General features: G+C 49.7%; 1 protein-coding gene across 5 annotated transcripts in view; it reads right to left on the minus strand.

Annotated features, from left to right (window-relative positions):
- Positions 1-1,331: 1,331 nt before the first annotated feature.
- Positions 1,332-23,190, minus strand: part of LOC112665067 (antimicrobial peptide NK-lysin-like) — a 104,014-nt gene continuing 82,155 nt past the window's right edge. For 2 of the 5 annotated variants that reach the window (XM_049096026.1, XM_049096025.1), the window contains exons 2-5: positions 16,391-16,497; positions 15,840-15,920; positions 14,542-14,710; positions 13,309-13,478 (exon numbers count right to left, since the gene is read on the minus strand). In XM_049096026.1, coding sequence (XP_048951983.1) covers positions 13,396-13,478; positions 14,542-14,710; positions 15,840-15,920; positions 16,391-16,497 — 440 coding nt within the window. In that variant the 3' untranslated portion in view covers positions 13,309-13,395. Of the gene's footprint in view, positions 1,497-2,560; positions 2,730-3,827; positions 3,912-4,369; positions 4,477-5,015; positions 5,174-13,308; positions 13,479-14,541; positions 14,711-15,839; positions 15,921-16,390; positions 16,498-17,031; positions 17,302-23,190 lie in introns of those variants that run through there. The other 3 variants (XM_049096028.1, XM_025454867.3, XM_025454866.3) reach the window with 3 other exon arrangements.

Consider the following 23,190-nt stretch of genomic DNA (forward strand, 5'->3'; position numbering starts at 1 on the left):
ATATCAGAAAGGGAGACACAACATGGAAGACTCCTAACTCTGGGAAACGAACTAGGGGTGGTGGAAGGGGAGGAGGGCGGGGGGTGGGGGTGAATGGGTGACGGGCACTGAGGGGGGCACTTGACGGGATGAAGCACTGGATGTCATTCTGTATGTTGGCAAATTGAACACCAATAAAAAATAAATTTATTATTTAAAAAAAAAGCACACCCTTCCTCATTCTCTCCAAGTCCAACATCTAAATATCTATTACTGTTCATGGATTCTACGTTACACAATGAGGGACAACCTACTGTTGTCCTTACCCATTTTAATACTCCATTTGCCCCAGATTTCACCATTGAGAGTCTCTTTGAACTGTTATTGGGTTGAATCTTGGTGGATGCACCATTGCTTTTGGTGATGGCCAATATTCACTCCCTCTCTAGTTACCATCCCTTTCCAGGTACCATGTCCATTCTCCCCTGAGTGACTGAGGAGGATAAACCCCGCTTCCGCACCAGAGGTGTGTCCTGACTTGGCTCATGCTATCCTGTCGCCCAGGCCCTGGGAACCGGGGGATGGATTCCAAATAGGTTGCCTGGCCCACTCCAGTCAGTGCGAACAGAGATGTCTAATGGGGCTTCTGGAAAAGAAGCCTCCATTCTCCTCACTGGGAGCAGGTAAAACATAGAATCAGCAAACACTCTCTTTCTGTCTGGATGACACAGTATAAAATGACAAGTGTGATGAGGCCATTGCTGCTGCCCAGATGGAAGCTAGCCTGAGATCAATCTCACTATACAGAGGTGGGAGGAATGTAGACAATAGCAGAGATAACAGGACTGAAGCCTGGTGACGCTACTCATTTCTGGATCATCCTGTGCCTGAAGCCAGCTATGGACTGCTTAATGATTTCAACCAATAAATTGTCTTATTCATTTAAGCCTGAAGGACCTAAGATTTCTCTTGCTTCCCAAGCAAAACAATCCTAAATATTAAACTTCCCAAAGCAGCAACCGAAGCAAAGAATGCATTTCAGCTCCTTAGGACCAAGCCCCTCTTAACTACAAGCCTCTTGTTCTCCCCCGCTGGTCTGAGAGCTTCTGGGGTATATTCACTGTGTCCCCGGCTCTGAGAGGAGGGTGTATCTCTACTGAGGGCATCATAAGCATCTCATGTATATGTGGAAAACCTGCAAACGTTGTATTGTCCACCGCTACTTCCTCAGCTTCTACAACAGAGTGTGGGACTTGCAATAAACATTCACTGAGGGAGTGCATAAGTCACCCAAGCCTGTCTCCGAGCCCCTCCCCTCCAATCCCCCAAAGGAACAGAAGCTGTGGCCAAAAGCTTGCAAGACATTTTATTCTCCTGCCAGGGGACAACACTGCAGGGAGCTAGCTGAGAGAAACTGGAGGGTCCGTCCTGGATTTAGGAAGGCAGGAGCTGGCGGTGCCTGCTGGAGACTCTGTGCTTCTCCCCGGGGTGGAGTAAGGTCCCAGCTCCTTGGACACCTGGAGTGGGGAGAAGAAACAGCTGTGGCAGGTGTGGGGTCCCTGCAAATGTGCACTACAGCCACCTGCCCCTGCTGATCACACCCAGAGTTACATCCTGGAACCCAGTCAGGAGCCTGAGGGGGTTAGGGGTTCTGGAGATGGAAATCACACGCTCCAGTGACAGGAAGTGGTGGGGACCTCACATTACAAGGTGACCCCAGATCTGCCAGCATCAAGTCCCAAAGCTTCAGTCAAGGCAAGACTGGCTGCCAGAGCCACTCAGGGGCCCTTCTCTGCCCCCAGTCCCACCACCCTGGCCTGATCTGTGGGTGCAGCCTGGGCAGCCCTGGAGGGAGAGGCTGCAGAGCCCTCCCTGCCAGCGGGGTTCCCGAGCCCAGCTCTCGGGCCCCGGGTGTCCTGGGCTAGATGGTGCCTGGTTCCTGTTCCCAGGAACCGCTGCTGGGCTGGGGACAGGAGTCAGTCAGGGCTCTGTCGTCTATGCCTAGCCCAGTCTGAGGCCACTTCCTTGGTGGTAACCTCCTTACGCATAATCATCTCACTCAAGCGTTACTCAAAATAAGAAATCAGGATTATTATCCCCTTCACAGGTAGAGACGCTCAAGTTCACAGGCGTTAAGCTACTTGCTCAAGTGCATGGCTGACCAGAGATGGAGCCTGATGTCACCCAGGGTTGCCTGGGAGAAAACCCAAATCCCTTGGGGCACCTGGCTGGCTCAGTGACTCACCTGGGCCTCTGGCTCTCAGGATTGTGAGTTGAAACCCCACGATGGATGTAGAGATTACTTAACATTTTTTTTTAAGTAAAAAATTTTAAAAGCCCAGATTCTTCATGAGTATTTTGCAACCTTTTTGTTACAGCCCACCTGCCCAACTTCTCCAGACTGCCACACAGTGGGGGGAGGAATGTGTCACAACAAGGGCGCTAGGAGGGACATGTAGGAGTTGCTTATGAACTTCTCTATGACAGATGTATTTCCATGTTTTTACACCATGTTGCATATAATTGAGGATGAGATCTGGACCTTCTAGGAAGCGGTCCCTGCTGTTACCTCTGTACTCACCTACTTAAGATTTGCACATCCTGAGTGTCACACAGATATCACTGTAGGGATAACCATTCAGGATAAACTGGGCAATGCCATTCAAAATTCCGGTGATGATTTTTTGGCAGACATTTTCCACCGCTGGAATCTTTGAGCACACCGCTGTTGTAGCCTTCTGAATGGCTTCCTGAAGCAGCAACAGCACCATGACCAGAGACAAGAATTAGCTGTGCTCTGCCCCAACCACCCCCACAGATCCCAGCAGCTACTGTCCCTGGGCACCTCAAACCGTGGGCATGCTGGGAGGAGGCCCTGGTGCCACGTGTCCATGGAAGCAGAGGCTGGAGAGAGCAGGATCGGCCCTCATTCCCAGGCCCAAAGCCCTGATGCAGGCCTGGCCAGGATGGGCTCAGGAGACAAGGACAGTTGGCTCTGTCCTGTGTCAGTCCCTAGTGCATCATCACCCCAGGCCCACTGTCTTGTGTGTGGAGCACAGTGCCCACTGCTGCTAGACCCACAGTCAAGTTTGCCTACAGAGTCTCCTGGGTCCCAGGCCTGGCAGGGCTCAGGCTCAGGTGTGGTGAGGAAGGCTAGGAGAGAGACCTTGAAGCCTTGGCACGTTCCATTTTGCAGTATCGTCTACTGCAATCGCAGAGTAGAAGGCTACAGCTGAGTTCCCAGGGTTGAGGGTGGGCCCTGCAGCACCCAGAAGCTGAGCAGGGTCAGGGAACAGAGGAGAAGGAGGGAGGGAGGGTGAAACGAGGCTTCCTGGGAGGAACACATCCACTTGTTCAGCACTTGCTCAGGGCCAGATGGGGAACTCAGCTCATCCCACCCCTCAGCTCAGGAAGTGGTTGGGGGATTAATATCTATCCCATTGCACAGAGAAGGAAACTGAGGCTCAGAAAGCATTAGCACTTGGCCCAGGCATGCAGCTAGAGGTGACACATCTGGGGTTCATCAACCCTGACCCAGATGCCCTTGGATCCAGCCTCATAGGCTCTCCCGTGGGCACATGCAGTACGACCACAGGGGAAAGGTTCCTACCTCTCCTGACTACAAGTTTCCTTTGACAATGAAAGAGAAAGCATCCTTGCCTGCTCCCAGAACATCCCAATTTCAAATGATTCTCTGTAGTCCCTCCCCAGACACAGGAGGGGACCTCAGATACCCTGTTGAGAAGGTCTGGCCCAAACAGGGATCAGCTTCTCCCCAGGTGCCAGCCCCCAGCCCCTACTACCACCCCAGATGGACGTGCAGATGGTTCCTCAAATCTGAAGATCACCTGAATCTTCGACGGTCCCACGCAAGTCCTCAGCCAACTAATGATCTTTCGACAAAAATTACATTGGTTGAACCGCGGGTCACCCTGTCAGAAAAAGAAGATCCTCAGAGTGGTCTCTCAGAAATCCCTAGAATCCTGAGCAGAGATTCAGAAAGGAGCCCTTGCATCCTCCTAGGCCACCACGATGACCAATGATCTTTCTGTCCTTTAGGGTTAGGACCAGCTAGCTGCCTGGCCCGAGCTCACCTTCTTGGTGGGCTTAGCGGGGTGACGCACCCAGAACCTGTTCCACACCCAGTGCACCTTCTCCATTCCAACACCTGCCCCCCTTGTGTTCTCTGCTCAGACCCCAGAGGGGCCTCTCAGGGGAGGGCCCAGACAGACCAAGGTAGCCCCCCTGAGCCAGGCACAAGTGCGCACAAGAGCAGCGTCTTCAGCCCACTGCTCTGTCCCCCCCACCCCCCCAAAAGAGATGTGCAGCTATCGCCTGGTGCTCCCTGGATGCAGAAAACGAGGAGGTGAGCAGGGAGCCAGCAAAGAACCTGGGCAGCCTCCTGGGCCAGTCTCCTGAAGAACTGCTCTTCCTGACAAATGTCGGCCGTGGACAGGTCATCATGGTCCTCAGGGATCAGACCAGAATAGGTCAGACCTGCAAAGACACAGCATCAGCATCTGTCCACACGTGGAAGAGGAGGGGAAGTCAGAACTCCTGGCTGCTGGGGAGCCCAGGAGGTGGCCAGAGCCCCGGACAGGAGTGGGGCTTGGAGAGGGGCCCAGGAAGCCTGTCCTCACACTGCCCTGGGGCTGCCTTGACCCAGGATCTGTGAAAAGACATGCTCTTAAGACCTTTCTGGAAACAGGAAGAGAAGATAATATCTCTCCAACATTACCATCTGTACAAAACTTTCTGTCTACCAGTGCCTCTATCTCTATTCTCTCTCTCTGTCTCTCAAAACACACACACACAAACACACACACACACACACACACACACACACAAACATGCGTGCAAATTTTCAGAATGCACTAAAATGAAAAAAATCTCATCCCTTCCCAAGCTTGTCTTTCTTTCCCTCTTGCCTTCCGCAAAGACTTCATATTAGGTGATCAAGTCCAAATCACTCTCCAGAACTGTCCCAACCCTCAGCTAAAGAGGAGCTGCCAGGATCACGTAGGGAATGTCCTTACCTGGGGTGACCAGGAGCACTGAGGCGAGGAGCAGGAGGGCCCAGGAGGTCATGGTGAGGCAGCTGCTGACACACCCTCAAACCCCCTTAATGCAGGCAGGACACCTCCCATCTGAACTGCCAGCTCCTGCTCCTCTTCTAGGCCACCTCCCCAGGTCCCTGGGTTTACCACAAACACCACCAGTTTGTGTAGAAGTGGGGGGAGGAGAGGCTCCACACTATCTCTCTTCCCTCCCCCCACACAGAGCTTTCCTAGCTGAGTGCAAGGTGGCTGGAGGGCACAGCTCCCATGATGTCCCCACCCTGCCCCGGATGTGGTCATGGAAGAGCCATCCTTGCACCTGAGGGCTCAGGGAACACCTCTACCATGAGCTCCCATCCTCCCCTCCCCCCCCAATTCCAAGACGTCTGTGCAGGTGTCCCTCCCCCAGCCATCCCCATTTCCCTGCTCTCCCCCAGCCATTTCAGCCCAGTAGCTCTAGCAGACTCCACCAGATTTAAAGACAGGTGCTTGGGGCAGATGCTGACAGCTCCTCCCAGCCCTGCCTTCTAGGGTGGGGGACACCCAGCATGAGCTCAAGGACTCCCTGTGTCCCCAGCCCCTCACCAGCCTGCTGGCCAGCATCGTGGAGGCAGGCTCTTCCCTCAGAGCCACCTTCAGCCCCGCCTGTCAGGGCCCTGGGCCACAGGGAGACACAGCCCGTGGGAAGGAGGTGAGTCCCGGCCAGGGGTCTAGGCCCAGCTCCCGGGCCCCTGACTCCCCATCTGTGCACCACGGTCACGGCCCTCATCCGTAATAACCGTGGCGGCTGCCCACTTAACAGCCAGTATCAGATAAGTAAGAGACCATCGTTTAGGGTAAGTCGGTCCCAGACATTGTGCAGAACATCCTCCTGCTACGGCGTGTGCCCTCCTTACCTGACACCCACATTCAACTGGGCATCCCCTCATTTGTGTGGCGCCTTCACCCACCTCCTTCATGCCTCAGACCAGGACACTGGGTGCAGATAGCGGGGGACCTGACCTGTGCTACCAGGCATGCGGGGGACACTGCGGGCACCAGAACTCGCCTCCCAACTCTTTTGGGGTCTTCCCCCCCGGCTGCTGAGATGGCACAGCCACCCAAGCAGGAACAGCTGACAGGGTTCCCTCACAGCCCCAGCCCTGCATCCCCCTCATTGTGGCTCTGAGGACTGCACCCCTTGCCCCTGCCTCGGAAACCCATCGTGGGCTGACAACCTTGTTCTTTAAATCACTCTACTTTCCTGAGCCTAATCAGAGCAATGCTCTCCACTCAGCTTCTGCTGAGAAGGGAAGAGGTTGGGGTCCCAGGCAAGCCGGCCTCTGACAAGCTGAGGCTCTAGAACAAGGGTCACCGTCTCTTGGAGCTTCAGTTCTTTTTTTATAAAATGGTATAGTGTCTCCTGTTCAAAGGGCTCCCATGTGGCACGTCTTTGTGCATGTGGAAGCTTTACAGCCTGTGCTATGCTGGCAGAGGGAGGCTGGTGTTAGGGCATCCTTCCCCCAGGTGGCTTCTGTGAGTGCTGCTCCTGTGGGAGGGTAACTGGTGCTGTGCCGGGGAGTGGAAAGTGAGATTTCTGTGCTCAGGAGGAAATGCCAGGCTCAGAAAGTGCCACAGCCCTCCTCCCCATGGGACTCCTCAGCACCCTCAACATGGTAACATGTCTTACCCTATTATTAGCATCAGAAACGCAAAAATGAACATTATGACCACTCTTACAGGGAAGATAACTTTTATATTACGAACAATTGTATGCCAATAAATTAGAGAACTTACATTGAAATGGACACATCCCTAGAAGGATACAAACTACTGAAACTGGATGAAAAGAATGCAAAATTCAAATAGACCTATAATAAGGAAAGAGATGGATTTGTAATGCAAACTCTACCCACAAAGAAAAGCTCCAGGCCAGATGTCTTCACAGATTAATTCTACCAGAAATTGAGCAAAGAATTAATACCAGTTCTTCCCGCACTCCTCCAAAAAGACATGCCCTATGTTAATACAAAAAAGAAAACTCAAAAACACAAAGACCAATATTTCCCAGGGTCCTGAATCGAGCCCCTCTTTGAACTCCACACTTCGGTGGGAGTCTGTTTGAAGAATCTCTCCCTCCCCCTCTACCCCTTCCCAGCTTGTTTGCTCTTTAGTGCTCTCTCTCTCTCTCTCTCTCTCACTCTCAAATAAAGAAAGAAAGAAATCTTTTTAAAAAGAAAGCAATGGACTGAAGATATGAATAGACACTTTTCCAAGGAAGACATCCTTGGAAAGGATGAAAGAACACTCAACACCACTCCTATTCAGGGAGATACAAACCAAAACCACAAGGAGATATCACCTCACACCAGTCAGAATGGCTAAAATTAGCAACACAGGAAACAACAGGTGTTGGAGAGGATGCAGAGAAAGGGGAGCCCTCTTGCAAAGTAGGTAGGAATGAAAACTGGTGCAGTCACTCTGGAAAACACCATGGAGGTTCCTCAAAAGGTTCAAACTAAAACTTCCCTACAACCAGCAATTGCAGTAGTGGTGTTTACCCAAAGAATACGAAAACACAGATTGGAAGGGGTACATGCACCCCAATGTTCATAGCAGCATTATCAACAAATAGACAACCTATGGGAAGAGCCCAAATGTACATTGACAGATGAATGGATAAAGAAGATGTGGTATAGGGGCACCTGGGTGGCTACTGGTGGAGTGACCCCTTTGGTTCAGATCCTGGTCCTGGAATCCTGAGATCAAAAGTTCCATCAAGCTCCCTGCAGGGAGGTTGATTCTCCCTCTGCCTGGTTTCCCTCTGCCTATGTCTCTGCCTCGTTCTGGAGTCTCTTATGAACAAATAAATAAAATCTACTAAACAACAAAAAAAGGAAGATGTCATAGATATACACGATGTAATACTACTCACTCATTAAAAATCTGAGTAATTCACAACCATGTGGATGGACTAGAGAGTATTATGCTAAGTGAAATAAGTCAGCCAGGAAAAGACAAATACCATATGATTTCACTCATATGTGAGATTTAAGAAACAAACAGATGAACAAAAGGGGGGAAGGAAGATAAAAGAGAAATGGATAAAAACGATGGAAAAAAAAAGAAATAAACCATGGGAGATTATTACAAATAGAGATAAAAATGACAAGAGATGGACGAAGGTGGGTGGGGGATGGGCCAGATGGGTGTTGTGTATTAAAGAGGGCACTTGTTGTGATGAGCACTGGGTATTAAATGTAAGTGATGAATCACGGAATTCTACTCCTGAAACCAGCATTTCACTGGTTCTGGTAACTAACTAGAGTTTAAATAAAAATTTTGGGGAAAGGGTATCATAAGAACACTTTCCACTCATAAGAACATCCAAACATGTGGACCACTTTGGAGAATTTTGCCCTCCTGCTAACTGTCTTCTACAATACCATACGTAAGAAGGTGTTCACTAAAGGAATCGAGATTCTTCAACAAATGGTGCTGGGAAAACTGGAGAACCCATACTACAGATTGAAAGTAGACCATTACCTTCCACCATACATGAAAAGTCAATAGAACTGGATTAAACTTTTACATGGAAGACCAAAAATTATAATATCATTAGACTAAAGCATTAGGGGAAGCCGAATGACATTGGACTTGGCAATGATTTCTTCGGTATGACTTCAAGAAATGCAGCAAAATGGACAAAACTTTCATCAAACGTAAGAATTTGAGGTATCCAGTGACATAGTCGGAGGTGAAAGGCGATTTATGGAAGGGTAAAAATATTTACAAATCATTCCCTAATAATGGGTTAATACCCAGAACACACAAAGAACTGTTAAAACTCAGCAACAAATTGCTCAAGTAAAAAGTGACAAAGGACTTTGAATAGACGCTCTCCCTACAAAATATACAAATGACTAACAAGCATATGAAAAGATGCTCCTCATCAATAATTGTTAGGGAAATGCAAGGCAAAACCACAATGAGATAGCACCCCATTCCCTGTAACCTGGCTCTTATCAAAAAACAGAAAATTACAAGTGTTAGTGAAGATGTGGAGAAAGTGTGCACTGTTGTTGTAAAATCATGAAACCGCTATGTAAAGCAATATGGTGGTTCCTCAAAATATTAAAGGTAAAACCACCACAAGAGCCAGAAAACCCACTTAAGGCGTTTTATACAAAAGAATGGTTTTCCACGTCCATGTTCTTAGTAGCACTATCCACAATAGCCAGGAGGAGAAAGCCCCCAAATGTCCATGGACAGAGAAATGGATAAATAAAAGGCAACATAAGTGTATATATGTTATTAACCTTAAAAAGATAAAATCCTGGGGATCCCTGCGTGGCTCAGCGGTTTGGCACCTGCCTTAGGCCCAGGGCATGAACCTGGAGTCCCGGGATCGAGTCCCACATCGGGCTCCCTGCATGGAGCCTGCTTCTCCCTCTGCCTGTGTCTCTCCCTCTCTCTTATGAATAAATAAATAAAACATTTAAAAAAGAAAAAAAGATAAAATCCGGTTGAATGTCAGAACATGGATAGACTATGAGAGCATTAACCTGAGTGAAATTAGCCAAATACAAATAGGCAAATAGTGTATGATTTCACTTATATGAGATGTCTAGGAAATCAAATTATTAGAAACATCAAATAGAATGTTGGTTCCCAGGCTATGGGTCATAGAAACGGAGAGTCATGGCTTAACAATGAGAATGGAGCCTCAGCTCTGTGGATAAAAACTCCTAGATGTCTGTGTTACAAGAGTGAGAATATACTCAACACTGCTGAGTGGACATTTAAACATCATTAAAATTGTAAATTTTGTGTAGTGTGTTTTTTACATGTAAAGAATAGTGATCCCTGATAAAGGAGGTAGTTGGGCTCACGACTCAGTCACCCAAGCACTTTACCTTGATGTAAGCAGCAGACCTCTCTGTGCAACACAAGTGTCTACGCATACTTCCTACCTCATCACCCAAAACACAATGAAAACATGTATTCATGCGATATCATTTAATAAAATTGATAATTTTTCCTTCTTGTACAAACAGAGGGGATTTAGGGTGCTAGACTTATTTCATGTGACATTACCAGTATTAGGTAGATTGCCAGTTGATTGAGGGAAGTGTCTCCTTCAGGTGTTCCCTAGCCTGACACCAAGATGTAACACAGAGCAGGGACTCTGTCCAGAGGCCTGTGAGAAGCCACTGGAAGGTGAGGAGATGTGGTTTGTAGTTTGGAAAGAGCCTGGGGATGCCCTGTACAGAAGGGACCCAGGAGCAAAGGCAGAAGGAAGTCTGAAGATGTCCAAAGAGGGATGCAGAGCCTGGCCAGGGCTAAGCTGGTTTGCACTAGGATGAGGCTACTCCAAATTGCCAGGAGGGGGGGGTCATCATTCGCCCCAGCTGGGGTCAGAGAACTAGGAAGTGGCCAGGAGGGAGGGATGTCACATGACACCAGCTAGAGGCCTGGGTTGCCCAGGTGTGTCAAGAGGAAAGTTAGAGAACTGAGAAGGGCCTGGGGGAGAGAGGGTACCCCAGAGGAGTCTGTATTAGGACTCAAGTGCACCCATGCTCGTCCTGACAGGTGACCAGAGTTGGCTTGTGCCCTGCCCTTTACTAGCTGTTACCCCTAAGACTGAGGCCACCTTCTTCTGCTCCCACCTTTAGAAGTCCCTGCTCACCCTCCATCGTGCCCTGGACCCTTCCTCTCCCTTCCCAAGGCCTCCCCTGTGGCTATTCCTTGGGTCTCTCCTACACTGTGGGCCTCGGACCTCTCCCGGGACCATTGTCATCCATGTGGACACACACCTTACACACAGACCCCACCTCTACTCTCACATGGCCTGTAGCTCTGCCCCACTTGGCTCCAACTCTTGACAGGAGCCCCCTCCTAAAGCCATCCCCGCCTGCTGACATCACCCTTTCAATCCCAGTGCACATGGCTGTTGTGCACTGAAACCATCTGACTAAGGTCCCCAAGGCCCAAAAGCACCCAAATCCAGGGACGGAATTTCCTCTGTCTTCTTCTTTCTTACTATCTCAGTGACCCTGGACAAGCCCAGCCATTCCCTAGAGCCTGAAACATTTGGTTCTCTTGGCTCCTTAGCCCCATGTCTGGTTTCCCCTGTGCCACTGGCTGCCTCTCCACAATCTCCTTGGTGCTTTGCTCCTCCTCCACCACCACCAGCCGCCACAGGTTGACTAGCCCCTCCTGTCCTCAGACAGGAATGTTCTCCTTCTGCACTGTCTCCCTGCCCTTCACACCCAGTTCAAGGACTTCAAATTGGGCTTGGCCCAGACACCCCCTCCCCATCCACCGACCTGCATAGGGAATAGACACAGTCTTAGGGTCAAAGAAGAACCCTTCCTCATTCTCTCCAAGTCCACCCATCTAAGAGTCTTTCCCCCTTAGTACATGTCACACCACCCATCCAGGTGCTAAGGCCAAATTACTACAAGTCTTTTCTCTTTATTTTTAAATCATGTCAGATTTCTGGAAAACTTGTAAGACTAGAACACACAGCTCCCGTTCACCTTAACCAGATTCCCCCACTGGTAACATTTTACTACACGTATGTGCTGTGCTGTCTTGTCCTGGTGTTTCTGAGCGTACATGTTACCATTCTGCTAACTCACTGGCAGTGCATTGCGGACGTGATGCCCCACGACCCCCTAATACTTTAGCGTGTGTTTCCTTACAAGAAGGACGCTGTCAATCATAGGGTGGCACTGCCATCCACATCAGGACGCTACCATTAGCACAATATTATCATCCCAGGCTGCAGTGAGTTTCCCAGATCACAGCAGCCGTGTCTTTTGCAGTCTTGATACACGCCAGGCTCATCTGTTACAATTACATCAAGCATCTTCCTAGTTTTCTTTGAATCGGAAGAGATGCTCCATCCCTTCTCCTCTTTCATGATCTTGGCATTTTGAAGAGTACAGACCAGCTGCTATGCGGAAAGTCACTGTGGGTTTGTCTGATGTTCCTCAAGATTAGTGCATGGGCAGGGGAGGGGGCAGAAAACATTAATCACCTGTCTGCCATGTCTCCACTGTCACCCTAACTAATAATGCCATTTAGTAAGTAATTCCCATCTAGTAAATCTTTGTGGGAATACAGTTTGCAACTTTGACTACATTTATTATGTGGTATTTTGAGGTAACACTTTCCTTTTTCCCTTATTAATTATGATTATTTATATCTCTATGGTTCTTGGATTCTACGTTACACAATGAGGGACAACGTACTGTTGTCCTTACCCATTTAAATACTCTACTTGCCCCAGATTTCACCATTGAGAGTCTCCTTGAACTGCTATTGGGTTGAATCTTGGTGGATGCACCATTGCTTTTGGTGATGGCCAATATTCACTCCCTCTCTAGTTACCATCCCTTTCCAGGTACCATGTCCATTCTCCCCTGAGTGACTGAGGAGGATAAACCCCGCTTCCGCACCAGGGGTGTGTCCTGACTTGGCTCATGCTATCCTGTCGCCCAGGCCCTGGGAACCGGGGGATGGATTCCAAATAGGTTGCCTGGCCTACTCCAGTCAGTGCGAACAGAGATGTCTAATGGGGCTTCTGGAAAAGAAGCCTCCATTCTCCTCACTGGGAGCAGGTAAAACATAGAATCAGCAAACACTCTCTTTCTGTCTGGATGACACAGTATAAAATGACAAGTGTGATGAGGCCATTGCTGCTGCCCAGATAGAAGCTAGCCTGAGATCAATCTCACTATACAGAGGTGGGAGGAATGTAGACAATAGCAGAGATAACAGGACTGAAGCCTGGTGACGCTACTCATTTCTGGATCATCCTGTGCCTGAAGCCAGCTATGGACTGCTTAATGATTTCGACCAATAAATTGTCTTATTCATTTAAGCCTGAAGGACCTAAGATTTCTCTTGCTTCCCAAGCAAAACAATCCTAAATATTAAACTTCCCAAAGCAGCAACCGAAGCAAAGAATGCATTTCAGCTCCTTAGGACCAAGAGCCCTCTTAACTACAAGCCTCTTGTTCTCCCCCGCTGGTCTGAGAGCTTCTGGGGTATATTCACTGTGTCCCCGGCTCTGAGAGGAGTGTGTATCTCTACTGAGGGCATCATAAGCATCTCAAGTATATGTGGAAAACCTGCAAACGTTGTCTTGTCCACCGCTACATCCTCAGCTTCTACAACAGAGTGTGGGACATGCAATAAACATTCACTGAGGGAGTGCATAAGTCACCCAAGCCTGTCTCCGAGCCCCTCCCCTCCAATCCCCCAAAGGAACAGAAGCTGTGGCCAAAAGCTTGCAAGACATTTTATTCTCCTGCCAGGGGACGACACTGCAGGGAGCTAGCTGAGAGAAACTGGAGGGTCCGTCCTGGATTTAGGAAGGCAGGAGCTGGCGGTGCCTGCTGGAGACTCTGTGCTTCTCCCCGGGGTGGAGTAAGGTCCCAGCTCCTTGGACACCTGGAGTGGGGAGAAGAAACAGCTGTGGCAGGTGTGGGGTCCCTGCAAATGTGCACTACAGCCACCTGCCCCTGCTGATCACACCCAGAGTTACATCCTGGAACCCAGTCAGGAGCCTGAGGGGATTTGGGGTTCTGGAGATGGAAATCACAGGCTCCAGTGACAGGAAGTGGTGGGGACCTCGCATTACGAGGTGACCCCAGATCTGCCAGCATCAAGTCCCAAAGCCTCAGTCAAGGCAAGACTGGCTGCCAGAGCCACTCAGGGCCCTTCTCCGCCCCCAGTCCCACCACCCTGGCCTGATCTGTGGGCACAGCCTGGGCAGCCCTGGAGGGAGAGGCTGCAGAGCCCTCCCTGCCAGCGGGGTTCCCGAGCCCATCTCTCGGGCCCGGGTGTCCTGGGCTAGATGGTGCCTGGTTCCTGTTCCCAGGAACCGCTGCTGGGCTGGGGACAGGAGTCAGTCAGGGCTCTGTCGTCTATGCCTAGCCCAGTCTGAGGCCACTTCCTTGGTGGTAACCTCCTTACGCATAATCATCTCACTCAAGCGTTACTCAAAATAAGAAATCAGGATTATTATCCCCTTCACAGGTAGAGACGCTCAAGTTCACAGGCGTTAAGCTACTTGCTCAAGTGCATGGCTGACCAGGGATGGAGCCCTGATGTCACCCAGGGTTGCCTGGGAGAAAACCCAAATCCCTTGGGGCACCTGGCTGGCTCAGTGACTCACCTGGGCCTCTGGCTCTCAGGATTGTGAGTTAAAACCCCACGATGGATGTAGAGATTACTTAACATTTTTTTTTTAAGTAAAAAATTTTAAAAGCCCAGATTCTTCATGAGTATTTCGCAACCTTTTTGTTATAGCCCACCTGCCCAAATTCTCCAGACTGCCACACAGTAGGGGGAGGAATGTGTCAAACAAGGGCGCTAGGAGGGACATGTAGGAGTAGCTTATGAACTTGTCTATGACAGATGTATTTCCATGTTTTTACACCATGTTGCATATAATTGGGGATGAGATCTGGACCCTCCAGGAAGGGGTTCCTGCTGTTACCTCTGTACTCACCTACTTGATGTCTGCACAACCTGAAGGTCACACAGATATCCCTGGAGGGATCACTATTCAGGAAAAACTGGGCAACACTACACAAAACTCTGGTGAGGATATCTTTGCAGACTTTTTCCACCGCTGGAATCTTTGAGCACACCGCTGTTGTAGCCTTCTGAATGGCTTCCTGAAGCAGCAACAGCACCATGTCGAGAAACAAGAATTAGCTGTGCTCTGCCCCAACCACCCCCACAGATCCCAGCAGCTCCTGGCCCTGGGACCCTCTGACTGTGGGCTTGCTGGGAGGAGGCTCTGGTGCCAGGTGGCCATGGAAGCAGAGGCTGGAGAGACCGGGATGGGCCCTCATGCCCAGTCCCAAGGCCCTGATCCGGGCCTGGCCAGGAGGGGCTCAGGAGACAAGGACAGTTGGCTCTGTCCTGTGTCAGTCCCTAGTGCATCATCACCCCAGGCCCACTGTCTTGTATGTGGAGTACAGTGCCCTCTGCTGCTACCCCACAATCAGGTTCTGCCTACAGAGCCTCCTGGGTCCCAGGCCTGGCAGGGCTCAGGCTCAGGTGCGGCGGGGAAGGTTAGGAGAGAGAGCTTTGAGCCTTGGCACATTCCATTTTGCAGTATCCTCTACTGCAATCGCAGGAGAGAGGCTACAGCTGAGTGCCCAGGGCTGAGGGTGGGCCCTGCAGCACCCAGAAGCTGAGCAGGGTCAGGGAACAGAGGAGAGGGAGGGAGGGAGGGAGGGTGAAACGAGGCTTCCTGGGAGGAACACATCCACTTGTTCAGCACTTGCTCAGGACCAGATGGGAAACTCAGCTCATCCCACCCCTCAGCTCCTTCCAAAGGATTAAGGAAGTGGTTGGGGGATTAATATCTATCCCATTGCACAGAGAAGGCAACTGAGGCTCAGAAAGCTCAGAAACTGAGGCTCAGAAACTTGGCCCAGGCATGCAGCTAGAGGTGACACATCTGGGGTTCATCAACCCTGACCCAGATGCCCTTTGATCCAGCCTCATAGGCTCTCCCGTGGGCACATGCAGTACGACCACAGGAGAAAGATTCCTACCTCTCCTGGCTACAAGTTTCCTTTGACAATGAAAGAGAAAACATCCTTGCCTGCTCCCAGAACATCCCAATTTCAAATGGTTCTCTGTAGTCCCTCCCCAGACGCAGGAGGGGACCTCAGATACCCTGTTGAGAAGGTCTGGCCCAAACAGGGATCAGCTTCTCCTCAGGGTCCTGCCCCCAGCCCCTACTTTGACCCCAGATGCACGTGCAGTTGGTTCCGCAAATCTGAAGATCACCTGAATCTGGGACGGTCCCACGCAAGTCCTCAGCCAAGTCATTATCATTCGACAAATATCACATTGGTTGAACTGGTCGCCCTGTCAGAAAAAGAAGATCCCCAAAGTGGTTTCTCAGAAATCCCTAGAATCCTGAGCAGAGATTCAGAAAGGAGCCCTTGCATCCTCCTAGGCCACCACGATGACCAATGATCTTTCTGTCCTTTAGGGCCTAGGACCAGCTAGCTGCCTGGCCCGAGCTCACCTTCCTGGTGGGCTTAGCGGGGTGACCCACCCAGAGCCTGTCCCACACCCACTGCACCTTCTCCATTCCAACACCTGCCCCCCTTGTGTTCTCTGCTCAGACCCCAGAGGGGCCTCTCAGGGGAGGGCCCAGACAGACCAAGGTAGCCCCCCTGAGCCAGGCACAAGTGCGCACAAGAGCAGCGTCTTCAGCCCACTGCTCTGTCCCCCCCACCCCCCCAAAAGAGATGTGCAGCTATCGCCTGGTGCTCCCTGGATGCAGAAAATGAGGAGGGGCTCGGGAGGTGAGCAGGGAGCCAGCAAAGAACCTGGGCAGCCTCCTGGGCCAGTCTCCTGAAGAACTGCTCTTCCTGACAAATGTCGGCCGTGGACAGGTCATCATGGTCCTCAGGGATCAGACCAGAATAGGTCAGACCTGCAAAGACACAGCATCAGCATCTGTCCACACGTGGAAGAGGAGGGGAAGTCAGAACTCCTGGCTGCTGGGGAGCCCAGGAGGTGGCCAGAGCCCCGGACAGGAGTGGGGCTTGGAGAGGGGCCCAGGAGGCCTGTCCTCACACTGCCCTGGGGCTGCCTTGACCCAGGATCTGTGAAAAGACATGCTCTTAAGACCTTTCTGGAAACAGGAAGAGAAGATAATATCTCTCCAACATTACCATCTGTACAAAACTTTCTGTCTACCAGTGCCTCTATCTCTATTCTCTCTCTCTGTCTCTCAAAACACACACACACAAACACACACACACACACACACACACACAAACATGCGTGCAAATTTTCAGAATGCACTAAAATGAAAAAAATCTCATCCCTTCCAAGCTTGTCTTTCTTTCCCTCTTGCCTTCCGCAAAGACTTCATATTAGGTGATCAAGTCCAAATCACTCTCCAGAACTGTCCCAACCCTCAGCTATAGAGATGCTGCCAGGATTACATAGGGAATGTCCTTACCTGGGGTGGCCAGGAGCACCGAGGCGAGGAGCAGGAGGGCCCAGGAGGCCATGGCAAGGCAGCTGCTGATACACCCTCACACCCCCTTTATGCAGGCTGGACACCTCGCATCTGACCTTGCCGGCTCCTGCTCCTCTTGTAGGCCACCTCCCCAGGTCCTTGGTTTACCACAAATGCCACCAGTTTGTGGAGAAGTGGGGGGAGGAGAGGCTCCACACTATCTCTCTTCCCTCCCCCCACACAGAGCTTTCCTAGCTGAGTGCAAGGTGGCTGGAGGGCACAGCTGCCATGATGCCCCCACCCTGCCCCGGATGTGGTCATGGAAGAGCCATCCTTGCACCTGAGGGCTCAGGGAGGCACCTCGGCCAGGAGCTCCCATTCCCCCACTCCTTCCCCCACCTCCCAGGGTTCTGTGCAGGTGTCCCTCCCCCAGCCATCCCCATTTCCCTGCTCTCCCCCAGCCATTTCAGCCCAGTAGCTCTAGCAGACTCCACCAGACTTAGAGACAGGTGCTTGGGGCAGATGCTGGCAGCTCCTCCCAGCCCTGCCTTGTAGGGTGGGGGACACCCAGCATGAGCTCAAGGACTCCCTGTGTCCCCAGCCCCTCACCAGCCTGCTGGCCAGCATCGTGGAGGCAGGCTCTTCCCTCAGAGCCACCTTCAGCCCCGCCTGTCAGGGCCCTGGGCACAGGGAGACACAGCCCGTGGGAAGGAGGTGAGTCCTGGCCAGGGGTCTAGGCCCAGCTCCCGGGCCCCTGACTCCCCATCTGTGCACCACGGTCACGGCCCTCATCCGTAATAACCGTGGCGGCTGCCCACTTAACAGCCAGTATCAGATAAGTAAGAGACCATCGTTTAGGGTAAGTCGGTCCCAGACATTGTGCAGAACATCCTCCTGCTACAGCGTGTGCCCTCCTTACCTGACACCCACATTCAACTGGGCATCCCCTCATTTGTGTGGCGCCTTCACCCACCTCCTTCATGCCTCAGACCAGGACACTGGGTGCAGATAGCAGGGGACCTGACCTCTGCCACCAGGCCCGCGGGGGACACTGCGAGCACCAGAACGCGCTTCCCACCTCCTATTGGGTCTTTCCCCGCCAGCTGCTGAGATGGCACAGCCACCCAGGCAGGACCAGCTGACACCCAGCCCTGCATCCTCCTCAGTGTGTCTCTGACGACTACACCCCCTGCCACCTGCGCGGGAATCCCATCGTGGGCCTACAGCCTTGTTCTCTAAATCACTCTACTTTCCTGAACCTATTCAGAGCCATGCTCTCCACTCAGCTTCTGCTGAAAAGGGAAGAGGGTGGGATCTCAAGTAAGCAGGCCTCTGTAAAACTGGGGGCCCTATAGCAATGGTCTCTGTTCTTGAAACCTCATTTCCCTTTCTAGCAAATGGATAATAGTGTCTCCTTCATATAGGGCTCCCATGTGGCATGTCTTTGTGCATGAAGAGCCCATAAGCTTGTGCTGTGCTAGCAGAGGGGAGCTGCTGGCTGGGACAGCCAAGGTGGCCTCTGTGAGTGCTGCTCCTGTGGGAGGGTAACTGTGCCAGGGTGAGTGGAGGGAGTGGGTTATGTGCTCAGGAGGAAATGCCAGGCTCAGAAGGTGCCACAGGCCTCCTCCCCATGGGACTCCTCAGCACCGTTAACATGGTAACGTGTTTTACCCTATTATTAGCTTCAGAAACACAAAAATGAACATTATGACCATTCTTATGGGGAAGATAACTCTTTTATTACGGATAATTGTATGCCAATAAATTAAAGAATTTCCATTGAAATGGACACATCCCTAGAAGGATACAAACTACTGAAACAGAAGGAAAAGAATGCAAAATTCAAATGGACCAATAATAAGGAAAGAGATGGAACTTGTTTTGTTTTGTTTTTTTAAAGATTTTATTTATTTATTCATGAGAGACACAGAGAGAGAGAGAGGCAGAGACACAGACAAAGGGAGAAGCAGGCTCCATGTAGGGAGCCCGATGTGGGACTTATACCCGGGTCTCCAGGATCATGCCCTGGGCTAAAGGCAGTGCTAAACCCCTGAGCCTCCAAGGCTGCCCAAGAGACGGAATTTGTAATGCAAACTCTACCCGCAAAGAAAACCTCAAGGCCAGATACCTTCACAGATTAATTCTACCAAAAATTGAGCAAAGAATTAATACCAGTTCTTCCCACACTCTTCCAAAAAGACATGCCCTATATTAATACAAAAAAGAAAACTCAAAAACACAAAGACCAATATTTCCCAGGGTCCTGGATCGAGCCCCTCTTTGAACTCCACACTTCGGTGGGAGTCTGTTTGAAGAATCTCTCCCTCCCCCTCTACCCCTTCCCAGCTTGTTTGCTCTTTAGTGCTCTCTCTCTCTCTCTCTCACTCTCACTCTCAAATAAAGAAAGAAAGAAATCTTTTTAAAAAGAAAGCAATGGACTGAAGATATGAATAGACACTTTTCCAAGGAAGACATCCTTGGAAAGGATGAAAGAACACTCAACACCACTCCTATTCAGGGAGATACAAACCAAAACCACAAGGAGATATCACCTCACACCAGTCAGAATGGCTAAAATTAGCAACACAGGAAACGACAGGTGTTGGAGAGGATGCAGAGAAAGGGGAGCCCTCTTGCAAAGTAGGTAGGAATGAAAACTGGTGCAGTCACTCTGGAAAACACCGTGGAGGTTCCTCAAAAGGTTCAAACTAGAACTTCCCTACAACCAGCAATTGCACTAGTAGGTGTTTACCCAAAGAATACGAAAACACAGATTGGAAGGGGTACATGCACCCCAATGTTCATAGCAGCATTATCAACAAATAGACAACCTATGGGAAGAGCCCAAATGTACATTGACAGATGAATGGATAAAGAAGATGTGGTATAGGGGCACCTGGGTGGCTACTGGTGGAGTGACCCCTTTGGTTCAGATCCTGGTCCTGGAATCCTGAGATCAAAAGTCCCATCAAGCTCCCTGCAGGGAGGTTGATTCTCCCTCTGCCTGGTTTCCCTCTGCCTATGTCTCTGCCTCGTTCTGGAGTCTCTTATGAACAAATAAATAAAATCTACTAAACAACAAAAAAAGGAAGATGTCATAGATATACACGATGTAATACTACTCACTCATTAAAAATCTGAGTAATTCACAACCATGTGGATGGAGCTAGAGGGTATTATGCTAAGTGAAATAAGTAAGTCAAGGAAAGACAAATACCATATGATTTCAGTCATATGTGAGATTTAAGAAACAAACAGATGAGCAAAGGGCGGGAGAAGGAAGATAAAAGAGAAATGGAAACAAACTAAAGGGAAAAAAAGGAAACAAACCATAGGAGACTATTAAATGCAGATATCTCTATTTATCTCTATTAAATAGAGATAAAAATGACAAGGGATGGAGGAAGGTGGGTGGGGGATGGGCCAGATGGGTGTTGTGTATTAAAGAGGGCACTTGTTGTGATGAGCACTGGGTATTAAATGTAAGTGATGAATCATGGAATTCTACTCCTGAAACCAGCATTGCACTGGTTCTGGTAACTAACTAGAGTTTAAATAAAAATTTTGGGGAAAGGGTATCATAAGAACACTTTCCACTCATAAGAACATCCAAACACGTGGACCACTTTGGAGAATTTTGCCCTCCTGCTAACTGTCTTCTACAATACCATACGTAAGAAGGTGTTCACTAAAGGAATCGAGATTCTTCAACAAATGGTGCTGGGAAAACTGGAGAACCCATACTACAGATTGAAAGTAGACCATTACCTTCCACCATACATGAAAAGTCAATAGAACTGGATTAAACTTTTACATGGAAGACCAAAAATTATAATATCATTAGACTAAAGCATTAGGGGAAGCCGAATGACATTGGACTTGGCAATGATTTCTTCGGTATGACTTCAAGAAATGCAGCAAAATGGACAAAACTTTCATCAAACGTAAGAATTTGAGGTATCCAGTGACATAGTCGGAGGTGAAAGGCGATTTATGGAAGGGTAAAAATATTTACAAATCATTCCCTAATAATGGGTTAATACCCAGAACACACAAAGAACTGTTAAAACTCAGCAACAAATTGCTCAAGTAAAAAGTGACAAAGGACTTTGAATAGACGCTCTCCCTACAAAATATACAAATGACTAACAAGCATATGAAAAGATGCTCCTCATCAATAATTGTTAGGGAAATGCAAGGCAAAACCACAATGAGGTAGCACCCCATTCCCTGTAACCTGGCTCTTATCAAAAAACAGAAAATTACAAGTGTTAGTGAAGATGTGGAGAAAGTGTGCACTGTTGTTGTAAAATCATGAAACCGCTATGTAAAGCAATTTGGTGGTTCCTCAAAATATTAAAGGTAAAACCACCACAAGAGCCAGAAAACCCACTTAAGGCGTTTATACAAAAGAATGAAAGCAGGGTCATGAAAAGGTTTTCCACGTCCATGTTCTTAGTAGCACTATCCACAATAGCCAGGAGGAGAAAGCCCCCAAATGTCCATGGACAGAGGAATGGATAAATAAAAGGCAACATAAGTGTATATATGTTATTAACCTTAAAAAGATAAAATCCTGGGGATCCCTGCGTGGCTCAGCGGTTTGGCACCTGCCTTAGGCCCAGGGCATGATCCTGGAGTCCCGGGATCGAGTCCCACATCGGGCTCCCTGCATGGAGCCTGCTTCTCCCTCTGCCTGTGTCTCTCCCTCTCTCTTATGAATAAATAAATAAAACATTTAAAAAAGAAAAAAAGATAAAATCCGGTTGAATGTCAGAACATGGATAGACTATGAGAGCATTAACCTGAGTGAAATTAGCCAAATACAAATAGGCAAATAGTGTATGATTTCACTTATATGAGATGTCTAGGAAATCAAATTATTAGAAACATCAAATAGAATGTTGGTTCCCAGGCTATGGGTCATAGAAACGGAGAGTCATGGCTTAACAATGAGTATGGAGCCTCAGCTCTGTGGATAAAAACTCCTAGATGTCTGTGTTACAAGAGTGAGAATATACTCAACACTGCTGAGTGGACATTTAAACATCATTAAAATTGTAAATTTTGTGTAGTGTGTTTTTTACATGTAAAGAATAGTGATCCCTGATAAAGGAGGTAGTTGGGCTCACGACTCAGTCACCCAAGCACTTTACCTTGATGTAAGCAGCAGACCTCTCTGTGCAACACAAGTGTCTACGCATACTTCCTACCTCATCACCCAAAACACAATGAAGACATGTATTCATGCGATATCATTTAATAAAATTGATAATTTTTCCTTCTTGTACAAACAGAGGGGATTTAGGGTGCTAGACATCTTCATGTGACATTACTAGTATTTGGTAGATTGCCAGTTGCTTGAGGGAAGTGTCTCCTTCAGGTGTTCCCTAGCCTGACACCAAGATGTAACACAGAGCTGGGACTCTGTCCAGAGGCCTGTGAGAAGCCACTGGAAGGTGAGGAGATGTGGTTTGTAGTTTGGAAAGAGCCTGCCCTGCCCTGTACAGAAGGGACCCAGGAGCAAAGGCAGAAGGAAGTCTGAAGATGTCCAAAGAGGGATGCAGAGCCTGGCCAGGGCTAAGCTGGTTTGCACTAGGATGAGGCTACTCCAAATTGCCAGGAGGGGGGGTCATCCGCCCCAGCTGGGGTCAGAGAACTAGGAAGTGGCCAGGAGGGAGGGATGTCACATGACACCAGCTAGAGGCCTGGGTTGCCCAGGTGTGTCAAGAGGAAAGTTAGAGAACTGAGAAGGGCCTGGGGGAGAGAGGGTACCCCAGAGGAGTCTGTATTAGGACTCAAGTGCACCCATGCTCGTCCTGACAGGTGACCAGAGTTGGCTTGTGCCCTGCCCTTTACTAGCTGTTACCCCTAAGACTGAGGCCACCTTCTTCTGCTCCCACCTTTAGAAGTCCCTGCTCACCCTCCATCGTGCCCTGGACCCTTCCTCTCCCTTCCCAAGGCCTCCCCTGTGGCTATTCCTTGGGTCTCTCCTACACTGTGGGCCTCGGACCTCTCCCGGGACCATTGTCATCCATGTGGACACACACCTTACACACAGACCCCACCTCTACTCTCACATGGCCTGTAGCTCTGCCCCACTTGGCTCCAACTCTTGACAGGAGCCCCCTCCTAAAGCCATCCCCGCCTGCTGACATC

The sequence above is a fragment of the Canis lupus genome, chromosome 17 (assembly GCF_003254725.2).
Source record: "Canis lupus dingo isolate Sandy chromosome 17, ASM325472v2, whole genome shotgun sequence".
Taxonomy (NCBI): domain Eukaryota; kingdom Metazoa; phylum Chordata; class Mammalia; order Carnivora; family Canidae; genus Canis; species Canis lupus.